The 16,824-nt window shown below is 37.0% G+C and overlaps 1 protein-coding gene across 10 annotated transcripts in view; it reads left to right on the forward strand.

Annotated features, from left to right (window-relative positions):
* Window positions 1-16,824, forward strand: part of MAST2 (microtubule associated serine/threonine kinase 2) — a 198,896-nt gene that overhangs the window by 72,381 nt on the left and 109,691 nt on the right. For all 10 annotated transcript variants that reach the window (XM_081818316.1, XM_081818317.1, XM_081818314.1 and 7 more), the window contains exon 4: window positions 11,488-11,519. In XM_081818316.1, coding sequence (XP_081674442.1) covers window positions 11,488-11,519 — 32 coding nt within the window. The remainder of the gene's footprint in view (window positions 1-11,487; window positions 11,520-16,824) is intronic.

Raw genomic sequence — 16,824 nt, forward strand, 5'->3', positions numbered from 1 at the left:
TTTTGTAGAATTTTTATTAGTATTTTATTAGTATTGCCCCCAAATATAACCTACCTCATGTTACCTATTTAAACTATTCAAGAAGCCAGAACTGTCATATAGGATCAAAGAATGGTATTGCCAGTTTTATATAGATTATTTCAGAATAAAGAAGAAAAAGATGACACACTCCCCCACCACATTTTATGAGGATTATGATGCCCAAACTGACAAGGACAGTTTGAGAAGAGAAAGTACATAGGCCAGTCTTACTTAACATAGAGGCAAAATCCTCAATAAAAGCCTCCAGACCTAGATGATTTTATTAATGAAAACTGTATAATAATTAAGGAAGAAATAACACCAATCTTATACAAACTCTTTCAGAAAATAGAGGCAGGAACACTTCCCAGCTAATTTCAGGAGGCCAGTATAATTGTGATACCAAAATCTGACAAAGGCATTATAATAAAATCTGGAGACCATTATCCCTTATGAACATAGGTGCAAAAATCATAAATAAAATATTAGCAAAGATAACCTAACAAAGTTGGGTTATACCCAGAAATAAATAAGGATAGTCCCCAACTTATAATTTGACTTAATGATTTTTCAACTTTATGATGGTATGAAAATGATACACATTTGGTAGAATTTGAAATTTGGTATTTTCCTGGGCTAGCGATAATGTAGTATGATACTCTCTAGTCAGCCACACAATTGATATTCTTACAGCCGTTCTGTAACCACACAACCATTCTGGTTTTCACTTTCAGTACAGTTTTTAATACATTATATTAAGATATTCAACACTTCATTGTAAAATAGACTTTGTTAGATGATTTTGCCCACCTGTAGGCTAATGTAAGTGTTCTGAGCACATTTAAGGTAGGCTAAGGTAAGCTGTCATGTTCGTTAGGTTAGGTGTATTAAGTGCAATTTTGACTTACAATATTTTCAACTTATGATGGGTTTACTGGGACATAACCCCATAGTAAGTCAAGGAAGTTCTGTATTAGATCAATCACTGTGGGGCACCTGGGTGGCTCACTCTGTTAAGTGTCTGCCTTCAGCTCAGGTCGTGATCTCAGGGTCCTGGGATTAAGCCCAGAGTTGGGCTCCCTGCTTGATGGGGAGTCTGCTTCCTTCTCCCTCTGCCCCTCCCCCTGCTCATACTCTCCCTTTCTCTCTCTCTCTCATATAAATAAGTTTTCAAAAAAAGAAAATCAATCACCGTAACTCACCACATTAACAGAATAGAGGAGAAAAATCTTATGATCTTTTCAGTATATGTTGAGAAAGTACGTGATAAAATCAATACCCATTCATGATAAAAACTCTAAACACATTAAGAATAGAAGGAAACTTTATCAATTTGATAAGAGTTATCTATGAAAAACCTATAGCCAACATCATATTTAGTGGTAAAATATGAACTCTTTAAGCCTATGATCAGGTCAGAAACATGGCAAGGATGTCTACCACAGTTCTAGAAAGTGGAAAGAAGTAAAACTCTCTTATTCATAGAGAACATGATCTTTTTTTTTTTTTTAAGGTTTATTTCAGAGAGAGAGGGAGAGCATGTGAGCAGGGGGGAGGGGCAGAAGGAGAGGGGAAGCAGACTCCCTGCTGAGCGAGGAGCCCAATGCAGGGCTCGATCTCACGACCCCTAGATCAGGACATGAGTTGAAACCAAGAGTTGGACACCTAAACCACTGAGCCACAGAGACGCCCCGAGAACATGATTGTTTATGCATAAAAATCCTAAGGAATCTACAAAACAGCTATTACAACTAATAATGAATATAGCAAAGTTATAGGACATGGTCAATATATAAAAATTGATTGTATTCCTATACTAGAAGCAAGCAATTGGAAAATGAAATAATTTTATTTATAGTAGCCTCATAAATATCTACTTAGGGACAAGTTTAGCAAAAGAAGATCTTTTTGCTGAAAACTATAAAACTTTGCTTAGAATAATTAAAGTAGATCTAAGTAAGTGGAGAAATACTATGTTCATGGGTTGGAAGACTGAATATTAAGATCTCCGTTCTTGGGGCGCCTGGGTGGCTCAGTCAGTTAAGCGTCTTCAGCTTGGGTCATGATCACAGGGTCCTGGGATCGAGCCCTGTGTCGGGCACCCTGCTCTGTGGGGGGTCTGTTTCTCCTTCTGCCTCTGCCCCCCACCCCGCTTTCTTTAAAAAAAAAAAAAATCTCAGTTCTTTCCAAATTGGTCTGTAATCCCAGCAGACATTTTTATACAAATTAATAATTTATATACAACATTTATATGCAAATGCAAAGAGTCTAGAATGTCCAAAGCATTCTTGAAGAAGAAGAACAAAAAAATACTACATGATTTGACTTCAATACTTAATATAAAGCAGCAGAATCAAGAAAGTGTGGTGCTGGCATAGGGTAGAAAAATGGAATGCAGTAGAGAGTCCCTAAATAGCCCATTCTATTCTATTTTATTTATTTATTTATTTATTAAAAGATTTTATTTAATTATTTGACAGAGAGAACAAGTAGGCAGAGAGGCAGGGAGAGGGAGAAGCAGGCTCCCCGCTGAGCACGGAGCCCGATGTGGGGCTAGCCCATTCTATTTTAATTTGATTTTCAGCAAAGGTGCCAAAGCAATCTGTTGGTCGAAAGATGGTGTTTTCCATAAATGGTGCTAGAATAAGTGGATATCTATATGGAAAAAAATGAACCTTAACTCTAACTCACATATTACCCCCAAATTAATTCATAATGGATCATAGACCTAAATGTAAAGGCTAAAAGCCTTAAGCATCTAGAAATAAAAATAGGAAAATATTTTTGTGCTTTTGGCATGGGCAAAATTTTCTTAGGCAAGATCCTGAAAGCATTAACAATTTAAAAAATATTGATAAATTGACCTTCATCAAAATTTAAAACTTTTGCTGATCAAAAGACACCACTAATGACTTCAGTTAGGCAAGCCAGAGACTGAGAGAAAATATTCATCAAACATATCTAACAAAGGACTTGGGTCTAGAATATATGAAGGATTCTAACAACTCAAAGATAAACAGCCCAATTATAAAAGGGGCAAAAATATTTTAAGATACTTCACAAAAGAATGTGTGCTGATGGCTAATAAGGCACATGAAAAGATGTTTAACATTATTAGTCATCTTGAAAATGCAAATTAAAACTGCAATGAGATACAATTACACACTCACTACAATCTAGGCTAAAATTTAAAATACTGATGGCACATATTGGCATGAAAGTAGAGCAGTTGGAATTCTTGGGGTGAGTATAGAGCAATTCTTATTATCAGTAATTATTATTACTATATTAGAGTGTGGAGTAATTAAAATTCTCATACATTGTTAATGGGAGTGTAACTTGGTATAATTACTGCAGGAAAAGATCTGGTAATTTCTTATAAAAGTAAATATATACCTATCCTATAACCCAGTAATCCCACTCTTAGGTATTTACCCAAGAGAGATGAAACATAGGCCTATTAAAAGACTTGTACAGGAATGTTAATAGCTCAAAACTGGAAATAACCCAAATATCCATTAGTAGAAGAAAAGATAAATAAACTGTGGTATATTCATATGATTAGATTTTGCTACTATTTCATGTAACATATAGATGAATTTCTAAAATGCTGTGCTGAGTGCAAGAAGTTTTACATACAAAGGTTCATACTTGTTCCATTTATATGAAGTTCTGGAGCAGGCAAAACTAATCCATGGTGGAAAAATGGGAATAGAATTTACTTGGGTGAGGGAATAGTGGTTTGTTGGGAATTTACCAAAAAAGATATGATGGAACTCTCCGGATTGATGGACATCTTCTATATTTTGGTAGGGATTTGGGTTATCTGAGTTTTTCCATTTATTAAACTTATCACGTGGCATACTTAAGATTAATTAATATATATATTAATTATATATATGCTTTCATGTTGGAGATAGATACATGGATATAGAGATATATATCTATTACATGAAAGCATTGTAAATAAATGCTGAATTCTGGGTAATGATAGACATGCTTAAGTGTCTACTGATGTCTGTAGTCTACTTGAAGATGCATTTTGTTTTTTTAAAAATGGATGGGTAGCTAACTATGTGATAAAGCAAATATAGGCATACCTTGGAGATATTGTGGGTTCAGTTCCAGACCACCACAACAAAGCAAATATTGCAATAAAGCAAGTCAAATGAATTTTTTGGTTTTCCAATGCATATAAGTTATGTTTACACTATACTGTAGTCTATTAAGTGAGCAATAGCATTCTGTCTAAAAAAAAAAAACAAAACTACATACCTTAATTAAAAAATACTTTATTGCTAAAAAATACTAGACACCATCTGGGTTTTCAGCAGTCATAATCTTTTTGCTGGTGGAAGGTCTTACATTGATGTTAATGGCTGCCAACTGATGAGGATCGTGGTTGCTGAAGGTTGGGATGGTTGTGGCAGTTTCTTAAAAAAGAGAACAGTGAAGTTGCCACATTGATTGACTCTCTTCCTTTCATGGATGATTTCATGAATAGTGTGACATGTGGTTTGATAGTATTTTATGCACAGAACTTCTTTCAAAATTGGAGTCAGTCCTCTCAAACTCTGCCAGTGCTTTATCAGCTGAGTTTATGTGATATTCTAAATCCCTTGTTATCGTTTCAACATTCTTCACAGCATCCTCACCAGGAGTAGATTCCATCCCAAGAAACCACTTTCTTTGTTTATCCATAAGAAGTAACTCTTCATCCGTTCAAGGGTTATCATGAGATCGTGGCAATTTAGTCACACCTTCAAGCTCCACTTGTAATTCTAGTTCTCTTGCTATTTACACCCCATCTGCAGTTACTTCTTCCACTGAAGTCTTAAACTCCTCAAAGTCACCCTTGAGGGTTGGAATCAACTTCTTTCAAACTCCTGTTTATGTTAATATTTTGACCGCCTCCCATGAATCACGAATGTTCTTTATGGCCTCTAGAATGGTGAATCCTTTCCAGAAGGTTTTCCATTTACTTTGCACAGATCCATCAGAGGAATCACTACCTATGGCAGCTAAAGCCTTACAGAATGTGTCTCTTAAATGATAAGACTTGAAAGTCAAAATTACTCCTTGATCCGTGGGCTACAGAATGGTTGTGTTAACAGGCATGAAAACATTAATCTTGTACATCTCCATCAGAGTTCTTGGGTGACCAGATGCATTGTCAATGAGCAGTGATATATATATATATTTTTTAAAGATTTTATTTATTTATTTATTAGAGAGCGAGCGAGAGAGAAACAGCATGAGAGAGGAGAGGGTCAGAGGGAAAAGCAGGCTCCCCGCTGAGCCGGGAGCCCGATGTGGGACTCGATCCCAGGACCCTGGGATCATGACCTGAGCCGAAGGCAGTTGCTTAACCAACTGAGCCACCCAGGCGCCCGAGCAGTGATATTTTGAAAGGAGTCTTTTTTTACTGAGCCGGTCTCAACGGTGCGCTTAAACTATTCAGTAAACCATGCTATAAACAGATGTGCTGTCATCCAGGCTTTGTTGTTTCATTGATAGAGCACAGGCAGAGTAGATTTAGTATAATTCTTAAGGGCCCTAGGATTTTTAGAATGGTAAATGAGCGTGGACTTCCAACTTAATTCACCAGCTGTATTAGCCTCTTAACAAGAGAGTCATCCTGTCCTTGGAAGCTTTAATGCCTTGACCTCTCTAGTTAGGGAAGTCCCAGATGGTATCTTCTTCCAAAATGAAGCTGTTTCATTTACTTTAAAAATCTGTTGTTTAGTGTAGCCACCTTCATTAATTATCTTAACTAGATCTTTTGGACAACTTACTGTAGCTTCTACATCAGCTCTTGATGCTTCACCTTACATTTTTATGTTAAGAAGATGGCTTCTTTCCCTACAGCTTAATGAACCTACTTTTGCTAGCTTCATACTTTTCTTCTGTAGCTTCTTCACCTTTCTTAGCTTTCATGGAAACGAGAGTTAGGGCCTTGCTCTGGATTAGGGAATGCTGTGGCTGGTTTCATCTGCTATCCAGACCACTCAAACTTTCTCCTTATCAGCAATAAGGCTGTTCTGCTTTTCTTATCATTCATGTGTTCACTGGAGTTGCGTTTTAAATTTCCTTCAAGACCTTTTTCTTTGCATTCACAACTTGGCTATTTGGTGCAGGAGGCCTAGCTTTTGGCCTGTTTTGACTTTTGAAAAGCCTTCCTCACTAAGCTTAATCATTTCTAGCTTTTGATTTAAAGTGAGAGACGTGCAGCTCTTCCTCTCACTTGAACACTCAGAGGCCATTGTGGGGTTATTAACTGGCCTAATTTCAGTATTGTGGGGAGACTAGAGGAGAGGGAATGAGATGAGGAGAATGGCTAGTCGGTGGAGCAGATAGAACACACACAGCATTTATCAGTTAAGTTTGCTATCTTGTATGGGCAAGGTTTGTGGCACCCCAAAACAATTACAATAGTAACATCAAAGATCACTGATCACAGATCACCATAGCAAATATAATAAAAATCTAAAAGTTTGAAATTTTTGAGAATTACCAAAATGTGAGAGACACATGAAGTGAGCAAATGCTGTTGCGAAAATGTTGCTGATACACTTGATGTAGGATTGCCACAAACCTTCAATATGTTAAAAAAAAAAAAAAAGGCAATATCTATGAAGAACAATAAAGTGAAGTGCATTAAAACAAGGCATGCCTGTATTGTGAAATGTTAACAATTGAACACTCTGGGTTGCAGGTATATAGATGTTTGCTGTACAGGTTTTTAAATTTTTCTGTTTTCTGTATCTGAAAATTTTCATACTATATTGGGAGGAGTGTAATGAAATACAACTCTTGGCAAATGTGTTTAAAAAATATGATATAATGGCAGCAAGAAAATATAATGTACTTAGAAATAAATCTAACAAAAATATTTGTATAATCTTTATTTGAAAAATTATCAAACTTTATTAAAATATATTAAAGAAGACCTAAATAAATGGATGGGTATACCATGTTCTTGTATAGTAGTTGTTTGTATTGTAAATATGTCAGTTATCTCCAGATCAACTCTGGATCGAGTGCAGTGTCAAAGTTTTTATCTACAAGTTGATTCTAACATTTATATGGAAGACCAAAGCCCCAAGATTAGCTCTCATAATTTTCAAGAGTAATAACAATGTGAATGGGCTTGCCTTACAAATATCAAGATTTATTGTCAAACTATACCAGTTAAACAGTGTGGTATTGGCACAGGGGCTGACAGTACACGGAACAGAATATAGTCAAGAGAGAGACCCATGCATTTATGGAAACTTAATATTGCACTGAAATTGCACATCATTTAACAAATGACCTGGGATAATTGATCATATGTATAGAAAAAAATATAATAGGATTCCTATCTCCCTCCATATGAAAAATAAGTTCCAGGTATATTAACAAACTTTGTGTGAAAAGTAAACCTACAAATCTTTTAGAAGAAAATATAAGCAAATACATTCATGTGTCTATGTGTTAGAGATGTATTTCTTACATATAAAAAATAATACAAGGAAAGATTGATAAGTTTGACTACATAAAAATTAAACCTTTTGATGACTCCGTTAAAAATAAAAGTAAAAAAAATAAAAGTAAAAAGATAAGACTGAGAGAACATTTTTAATGACTTTAACTTATAAATAATTATTATCCAGAATATATCTTATAATTCAATAAGAAAAAAAAAAAAAGGCAGGAAATCTAATAGAAAAATGGACCAGGGTATAAATAGGCAGTTCACCATTGAGGAAACCCTAGTGGTCAACAAACATACAAAACCTTGCTTAACTTCACTAATAATTATAGGAAATACCAATTAAAACCATACTATGATCAGGGTTGCTTGGCTGTTTCAGTTGGTAGAGCATGTGACTCTTGATCTCAGGGTTGTGGGTTCGAGCCCCCACATTGGGATATAGAGATTACTTAAAAATAAAATCTTAAAAAAAATTGAAAAATTGAAAACCATACTATGATCAGAGCTGATAGATTGGTAAAAATTAAAAAGTCTGGGGTGCCTGGGTGGCTCAGTTAGTTAGGCGTCCGACTCTTGGTTTCAGTTCAGGTCATGATCTCAGGGTCGTGGGATTGGCTCTGTGTTTGGCTCTGCGCTCAGTGCAGAGTGTGCTTGAGATTCTCTCTCCCTCTCCTTCCTCCTCTGCCTGTCCCCCCTGCTCATGCACGTGCACTGTCTCTCTCAAATAAATAAATATAGTCTTAAAAAATTAAAAAGTTGGGGCACCTGGGTGGCTTAGTTAAGTGTCTGCCTTCGGCTCAGGTCATGATCCCAGGGTCCTGGGGTCGAGTCTCACATGGGCCTGCCTGCTCAGAGGGGAGCCTGCTTCTCCCTCTCCCTCTGCCTTCCGCTCCTCCTGCTTGTTCTCTCTCGCTGTCAAATAAATAAAATATTTTTAAAAAAATAGAAGGGAAAGCTTTCTTTAAAAAAAAATAAAATTAAAGTCTGAAAATACCAAGTATTGGAGAGTGTGTGTTCAACAGTTATTTTTTGAGCATCTACTATATGCCAATCACTGTTCTAAGTCATTCAGATGCATTAGTAAATAAAACATACTGAGATCCTTGCCCTCATGGAGCTTAGATTCTAGTGAGTGAGGATAGAAAATGGGCAATAAACATAATAAATAAGTAGATTACATAGCATGTTAGTGATAAATATATTGAAAGTATATTGGTGATACATTAAAAAAAGTTATAGCAGGATAAGAGGGTGATGGGGTGTAAAGTAAGTTGCAATATTATGTAGGGCTATCAGGGTAGTAGACTTCATGCTCAGGTAAAAATTGAGCCAAGATTTTTTAAGGCTGTTAGGGAGTTAAGGAAATATTTGGGGGAGGAGCAGCATTATAGGTAGAATGCACAGATTAGCGAAGGTAGTAGAATGCTGGATGTGTTTGATGAATAATAGAGTCCAGTATGGCTGGATCAAAGTGTGCAAGGGAGAGAGGAGGTCAGAGAGATACTGGGAAGAGGCGGTGGATCACCCTTCTAGGTCTTTATGTGGATTTTGACTTTCACTTGTGAGTGAATCAGGGATCCATTCGAGGGTTTTGAGCAGGAGTGTTATGATCTAACTGACCTTTAAAAGGAACACTGTTGGGGCGCCTGGGTAGCTCAGTTGGTTAAGCGACTGCCTTCGGCTCAGGTCATGATCCCAGGGTCCTGGGATCGAGTCCTGCATCGGGCTCCCTGCTCAGCAGGGAGTCTGCTTCTCCCTCTGACCCTCCCCCCTCTCATGCTCTCTCTCTATCTCATTCTCTCTCAAATAAATAAATAAAATCTTAAAAAAAAAAAAAAGAAAAAGGAACACTGTTATGTTGAGAATAGACTATAGAGGGATAAAGGTAGAAGCAGGAATGGGGTACCAGTTAAGAGATGGTTGAGAAGCCAGGGAGAGACCATGGTGGCTTAGAATGCAATAGCAGAAACCAAGAGGCTTTTCCCTAACTTTAACTCTTCAGGTGACAAAATTGAATTGAGATTCTTTAGACTTTATTGTGACTATTGTATATTTTGTTTCAGAAATTTTAATGGATTTTGTGTTTATTGGTGCCGTAGTCTTTTTTGAAGTAGTCATATGATCTATTGTTACATAATATAACATGTATGTGCTGTTACTTTAATACCCACCCCCCCAATTCCAATATCTAAACATGACTAAATCCAAAGTTTTTGTTTAAGAGGTTGTATGTATACACGAACAATGAATCATGGAACACTTCATCTAGAACTAATGATGTAATGTATGGGGATTAACATAAGAATAAAAAAAAAATACATTAAAAAAAAAAAAAAAAAAAAAAAGAGGTTGTATGTATATATACATTGTGGAGATATGTCTGAAAAATGGTTGTATTCTGGATATATTTTAAAGCTAGAGCCATTAAGAATTCTTGATGGATGGTATGATTTTACTCATATGTGGAATTTAAGAAACAAAGCAGATGAACATATGGGAGGGAGAAAAAAGAGAAAGGGAAACAAATGATAAGAGACTCTTGATAGAGAACCAACTGAGAGTTGATGGAGGGATGTGGGTGGGAGATGGGCTAGAAGGGTGGTGGACACTTCTTATGATGAGCATTGGATGTTATATGTAAGTGATGAATCACTGAATTCTACTCCTGAAACCAATATTGCACTGTATGTTAGCTAACTAGAATTTAAACAAAAATAAAAAAAAAAAAATACTTCAGTAGAGAGAAAAGGGAAAAAATGATGGATTGTGACAAAACTCTTGATAATTATGAAATTTTAATGGTAAAAAATAAAAATATAAAATAAAAAAGAATTCCTGATGGATGGGATATGATGGATGTGAATAACAGAGGAATCCAGATGTTTTGGTCTAAACAACCAGAAGAATAGAAATAACCATCATCTGAGATGGCGAAAGCCTGTGGTTGGAATCAATTTTGGTGGAAAGAATGGGCTCAGTTTGGGACATGTGGGATTTGAGATGTTGAGTAGGCAAATTGGTTATAAGTGTCAAGAGCTTGGGAGACAGGTCTGGGAAGCATTGGAGGGGGAGGTTAAATCTAAATGTATGCGTCCAAGAAACTTTTTATAATGTGCATGAAGAATCAAGTACAAGCTATTTATAGGAGCATTGTTTTGATGGAGAAGAAAAACGTGCAAAGAAAATTAACTTTATGTTTCCTGGAGAATGGATAAATAAATATTATAAATAAGTGACAAAATAAATTTATAAAGTGGACTAATGAACAAAAGTGAAAAATATCGACGTGGGTGAATCTCCCAGTTATAATGTTGAAGTCAGCAGATGAATACATATTTTAAATAATTTAAAATACATACAAATATTTTAAATAAATAATTTAAAAACATGAAATGATACTAATAATTATTTATGAATATATATGTAAGGAAATATAAAGACATATGGCAAAGATAAACAAAGTTTATTAAGTAAGTAGGGAGTTGTGGGAGGTAGGACTTGATAAATTTTGAAAGCAAGTCACAGAGGCCCAACTGTTCTCACACCAGTGGTGTCTATAGTCATCCCTTTGTTATATTATTTTCTATACTTCTTTGTCTAAAATGTTTCCTAATTAAAAAAAAATTCCATGTTGTTCCTTTCATATCCCTGACTCTTAATGATGGGTGAATCCTTTACAATTCATCAAGTTAATGGCTAGCCCAATGGGTATCTGGGATAATCTCCACTGGTGAGATGGTTCCATCTAGTGGGGAAAATGCTGCAAGTAGTCTGTGAGACATTCTTTTTGGGAAGGAAGAATAAAGAGGTGGTAGTTAACCTGACTGCTCTTTATTTCACTGAATTTAAAAGATAAGGGAAGAGGTTATTGTTTGGAAATACTTAGTTTTTGCCATTGTTAAGATAATGCTGTAGGACATTTAGTGCAGACCTGTAGGACCAGATGTGTCCTTATTTCTGTGTAACTGTGTTTGTGCTTTTTTTTTCAGAAGGAGTTGAGCCTTCCAAGAAGAGGCAGCTTGTAAGTTGATGACTATTACGATTATGATTCTGAATACTAGCTTAGGAATCCCTCCCGGGAACCGTTGTCAGTATTATTTGGAGGAGTCCCATATATTCCTCCCCCCCACCCCGCCCTGCCCCCCAACTCTTATCTGGGCCAGGGAACCCGGTAGGCCGGCCAATTTCTCTTGCTAGTTCGGCCAGTTTTTCTTGCTAGGTCAGATCCTCCCCTTTCCCCCACCCCTTCTCACCCCCCAGTCCCCTTCTCTGTCTCGGTTTTTACCTAGCATTTGAAGAAAAGCTGCTACTTAAGTACCCATCACAGTTTTATACTTGTGTTTTGGGATTTACCAAGTGTTCTTTTTTAAATTTATTTTTTATTTTTTAAACAGAATTAAGCTTTTTGGGAATGTTCAAATTGAAACTCATTAGCATCTTTATCTGTCCCATAACATGATACTAGGGAGAGGCCAAGTTTTCTTTTCTATTCTTTTCTTTTTTAAAGATTTTATTTATTTATTCATAAGAGAGAGAGAGAGAGTCAGAGGGAGAAGCAGGCTCCCTGCTGAGCAGGGAGCCCAATGCGGGACTCGATACCAGGATCCTGGGATCATGACCTGAGCTGAAGGCAGACACTTAACCATATGAGCCACCCAGGCGCCCGAGGCCAAGTTTTCTGACAGTTTGGGGGCAAGGGCAGCATCAAATTTGGATTCAGGGTAGGAATAAGTGCGCGAGTCTTCTAAAAACTGGGCAAAGGTGCTACCAGAACTCTTAATGGAGTGGTCTCTACTAAGTATGTATACAAAACTGAAAAGGAGTGACTTTTCAGCATCTTGTTCAACAAATATATATATTTAAAGATTTTAAGTAATCTCTACACCCAACGTGGGCCTCAAACTCACAACCCTGAGATCAAGAGTCACATGTTCTACTGACCAAGCTGGCCAGGCACCCCTGTACTTGGTCACTATTCTATTATTTCTGGCATTTTTTCTTTTGCTTCCTCTTATTGGAAGTTCTCTGAGATTTGCTCTTTGCTTAAGATTAGGTGAAATGAATTAAGGCCTGAGGCAGGTAGCTTCTTCTAGGAGTGTGTGCCTCCAATGAATGGAGTTTGCTGAGGAGAAGGAAGGATATCCTGGGAAAGTGATTATTATTTGAAATTAGAGGAATTGGGGGGTCATTTTAGTTTTACCCTTAGGAATATCTTGGTCATTTTAGTGATATCTAAAGTTAGGCTTACTGTAACTTCCTTAAAATATTTAATTAGAATCAGAAATAAATACCTTTTAATAAAGTAACTCACATTTAAACAATTGATCATTCGGTAAATGCACACTACTGTCTATTGTGTGTTGGGCACCGATCTGGGTTTTGAGGCTATAAGATTCAATTAGACATAACCTTCTATTTTGAGGATTTATCATTAAGTAAGCCGGAAGTACCTCAGTGCAAACAGTGTTTTTTTTTTAATCTTTAATATTGGAGGAGTAGAAAAGTTTTATTCTGGAAGGAAGCTGGGAATCCTGGATACTAATCTAGGCTTTGCCACTAATAAGTTATATGTCGACAGGAACTATAATTTCTGGGACTGAATTGTCTCACTTACAAAACAAGGGGGTGGGCTTACCTCATGTCTGTGCTTAGTTATCTCCCCAAATGATTGAAGCTTCATGGTACCTCTTTTGCATAGAGCTGGGCAAGTCTTTGTAGGAAGTATGCAATAGGAAGCAAAGTATGGCTTAGCATTTGCAGTAAAGAAGCCAGGAAGGTATAAACAACACAACATAAGATGTTTGATTAAGTTTACTTAAAAGTTTGTAGTAAGTGTGGAGAAACTGATGTTAATAAAACAAGTGACTTAGCCATTTGCTCCATTGTTTCTGGTCCTTGTAGACTAGTCTGGAAGTTTTTTTGTTTTTTAAGATTTAATTTATTTGAGAGAGAGAGCGTGAGCACGTGCACGAGCTAGGGGAGGAGCAGAGGGGGAGAGAGAGTGAGGGGGGAAAGAATCTCCAGCAGATTCTGCGCTAAGGGTACAGAGCTGAAGCCCGAGAAGCCAGATGCAGGCTGATCCCATAGCCCTGAGATCATGACCTGAACTGAAACCAAGAGTCAGACCTTAACCGTCTAACTGACTGAGCCACCCAGGTGCCCCATAGTTTGGAAGTTTTAAAGGTTATTATAATTATCTTGGGATGCCTGGCTGGCTCAGTCAGTAGAGCATGAAACTCTTGATCTTGGGGTCATGAGTTCAAGCCCCACGTTGGGCATGGAGATTACTTTTAAAAAAAAAAAAAAGGTTACTCTAATTGTCTTCTGAGTCTTGGTTGGAAGGAGAAGGGGGTGTTGTACTTCTGTCCCTGTTTGTCTCTGTCCCAGAATGGCTCTTGAAGAGCAGATGCTACTATATGCCCATTCCAGGTGTAAAGCCTCCTTTCCTTTGGCATATTCTCTCTAGTATATTTTATGGGTGCAGAGAAATTTGGGGGTTGCAGCTAGTTTGGTGTCTTTTGAGAGAGAGGTTCATTTAATAAGCATAATTTTGAAAGTAGCTGAGCAATATAAAATAAATGAAGTTCAGTAATTTTGGAGGCTATCAATTGTTATGCTTTTCCATGTAATATGATAGTTGCATTAAAATGAATAGAAACTAAAAAAATGGATTTTTAGATGTGCTATATTAGCATTTTACAAAGTACACACTCTTCCACTTAACAAGTAATACCTCCAATGTCTCCAAAATCGGAAGTAAAGTATACCATAGAAATGAAGAGCTTGGATTTGACAGTCAAGCAGACCTGGGCCTGAGTCTTGCCAATACCCTTTACTAGGTGTTTTCTTTGTAAAATGAGTTACTGTATTTCTCTTTGTCTTTTTGCTTCTATTCATTTGTTCATTTGTTTAAATTCATTCATCATATATTAAGTTCTTATTATGTGCAGGCACTATTCTAGGTACTGGAGATGAAGTAGTGTTTAAGCAAAGTTTCTACTCTTATGGAGCTTCTATTCAAGAGAGACAGACACACAGAAACATGTATCAAGTGTGTTGTAGGGTATTGAGTGCTATGAAGAAAAAGCCAGATAAGAGATAGATGGTATATGTTTTGTGGAGCAGAGGTTGAAATTTTAAATTGTGTTGTCTAGGAATATTTTCATTAAGGTGACATTTGAGCAGAGAACAGAAAGAGTCTGGAATGAGTGATGTTGATATATATTGGGCAAGAGCATTCCATGTAGAGGATATAACATGTGCCAAGGTTCTGAGGTAGGAAAATGCTTGGCATGTTGGAGGACAGCAAGGAGGCCAGGGGGCTGTTGGTGAGTGGAAAGTGGTGTTGGGGTTGGTGCGGGGGTGGGGGGGGCATCAAAGAATATGAGGCAGAGGCTGGATTTTGTAGTTGTAGGCTACAGAAAAGATTTTTGTATTTTACACTGATTGGGACAGAAAGTCAGTGGGTGGTTTTAAGCAGAGAAAGATGTGATCTGTCCTAGTTTTTGTTTTGTTTTGCTTTGTTTTTGTTTTTTGGAAAAGGGCAGTTTTATTGAGATATAATCCACATATCATATAATTACCATTTAAGAGTGTACAGTTCACAGGGTTTTATAGGAATTACCACTATCTTAATTCAGAATATCTTCATCACCTGAAAAGAAAACCCCTACTTGCTAGCATTCATTCTCCATTCTGCATTCCCTCTAGTCCCTGGTAACCAACAAATCTACTTTATTTCTTAATAGATTTGCCTATTCTGAACATTACATTTAAGTGGAATTACATAATATGTGGCCTCTTGTGTCTGGCTTCTTTTGCCTAACATTTTTTTAGAGATTCATCCATGTTTTAGTTTGTGTCATACTTCGTTCCTTTTCAAGGTTAAATAATATTGCATTGTATGTATGTATCACATTTTGTTTATCCATTATCTGTTGATGAACATTTGGATTGCTTCCACTTTTTGGCTATTGTGAATAATGCTGCTGTGAACATGGGTGTACAAGTATCTGTTTGAGTCCCTGCTTTCACTTAGTTCAGGTAGATACCAGGAAGGGGAGTTTCTGGATCATATGGTAATTCTGTGTGTAACTTTCTGAGGGACCACCATACTGCTTTCTACGGCAGCTGCACAATTTTACATTCCAACCAGCAATACATGAGGGTTCCAATTTCTGCACATCCTAGCCAACACCTGTTATTTTCCGTTTTTAAAATAATAGTCATCTTCGTAAGTGTGAAGTGGTATTTCATTATGGCTTTAATTTGCATTTTCCTAATTACTAGTGATGTTGAGCATCTTTTCATGTGCTTACTGGTCATTTGTAAACCTTCTTAGGTGAAATCAATTTCTTTGCCCGTTTTTGAATTGGGTTGTTTATTTTTAGTGTTTAGTTGTAGGAGTTTTTTATATATTCTGGATATTAAACTCTTTTTTTAAAAAAGATTTTTTTTTACATTTATTTTTTATTTTATTTTATTTTTATTATTATGTTAATCACCATACATTACATCATTAGTTTTTGATGTAGTGATCCATGATTCATTGTTGGTTATAACACCCAGTGCTCCATGCAGAACGTGCCCTCTTTAATACCCATCACCAGGCTAACCCATTCTCCCACCCCCCTCCCCTGTAGAACCCTCAGTTTGTTTTTCAGAATCCATAGTCTCTCATGGTTCGTCTCCCCCTCCGATTTCCCCCCCTTCATTCTTTCCCCTCCTGCTATCTTCTTCTTCTTTTTTTTTTTAAAACATATAATGTATTATTTGTTTCAGAGGTATAGATCTGTGATTCAACAGTCTTACACAGTGCTCACCGTAGCACATACCCTCCCCAATGTCTATCACCCAACCACCCCATCCCTCTCACCCCACACTATTCCAGCAACCCTCAGTTTGTTTCCTGAGATTAAGAATTCCTCATATCGGTGAGGTCATATGATACATGTCTTTCTCTGATTGACTTATTTCGCTCAGCATAACACCCTCCAGTTCCATCCACGTCGTTGCAAATGGCAAGCTTTCATTCCTTTTGATGGCTGCATAATATTCCATTATATATGTATACCACATCTTCTTTATCCATTCAACTGTCGATGGACGTCTTGGCTCTTTCCACAGTTTGGCTATTGTTGACATTGCTGCTATAAACATCAGGGTGCACGTACCTTCGGATCCCTACATTTGTATCTTTGGGGTAAATACCCAGTAGTGCAGCTGCTGGATTGTACGGTAGCTCTATTTTCAACTTTTTGAGGAACCTCCATACTGTTTTCCAGAGTGGCTGCACCAGCTTGCCTTCCCACCAACAGTATAGGAGT

This window comes from Leptonychotes weddellii, chromosome 4 (genome assembly GCF_054177405.1).
Source record: "Leptonychotes weddellii isolate Sample4059 chromosome 4, ASM5417740v2, whole genome shotgun sequence".
NCBI lineage: Eukaryota > Metazoa > Chordata > Mammalia > Carnivora > Phocidae > Leptonychotes > Leptonychotes weddellii.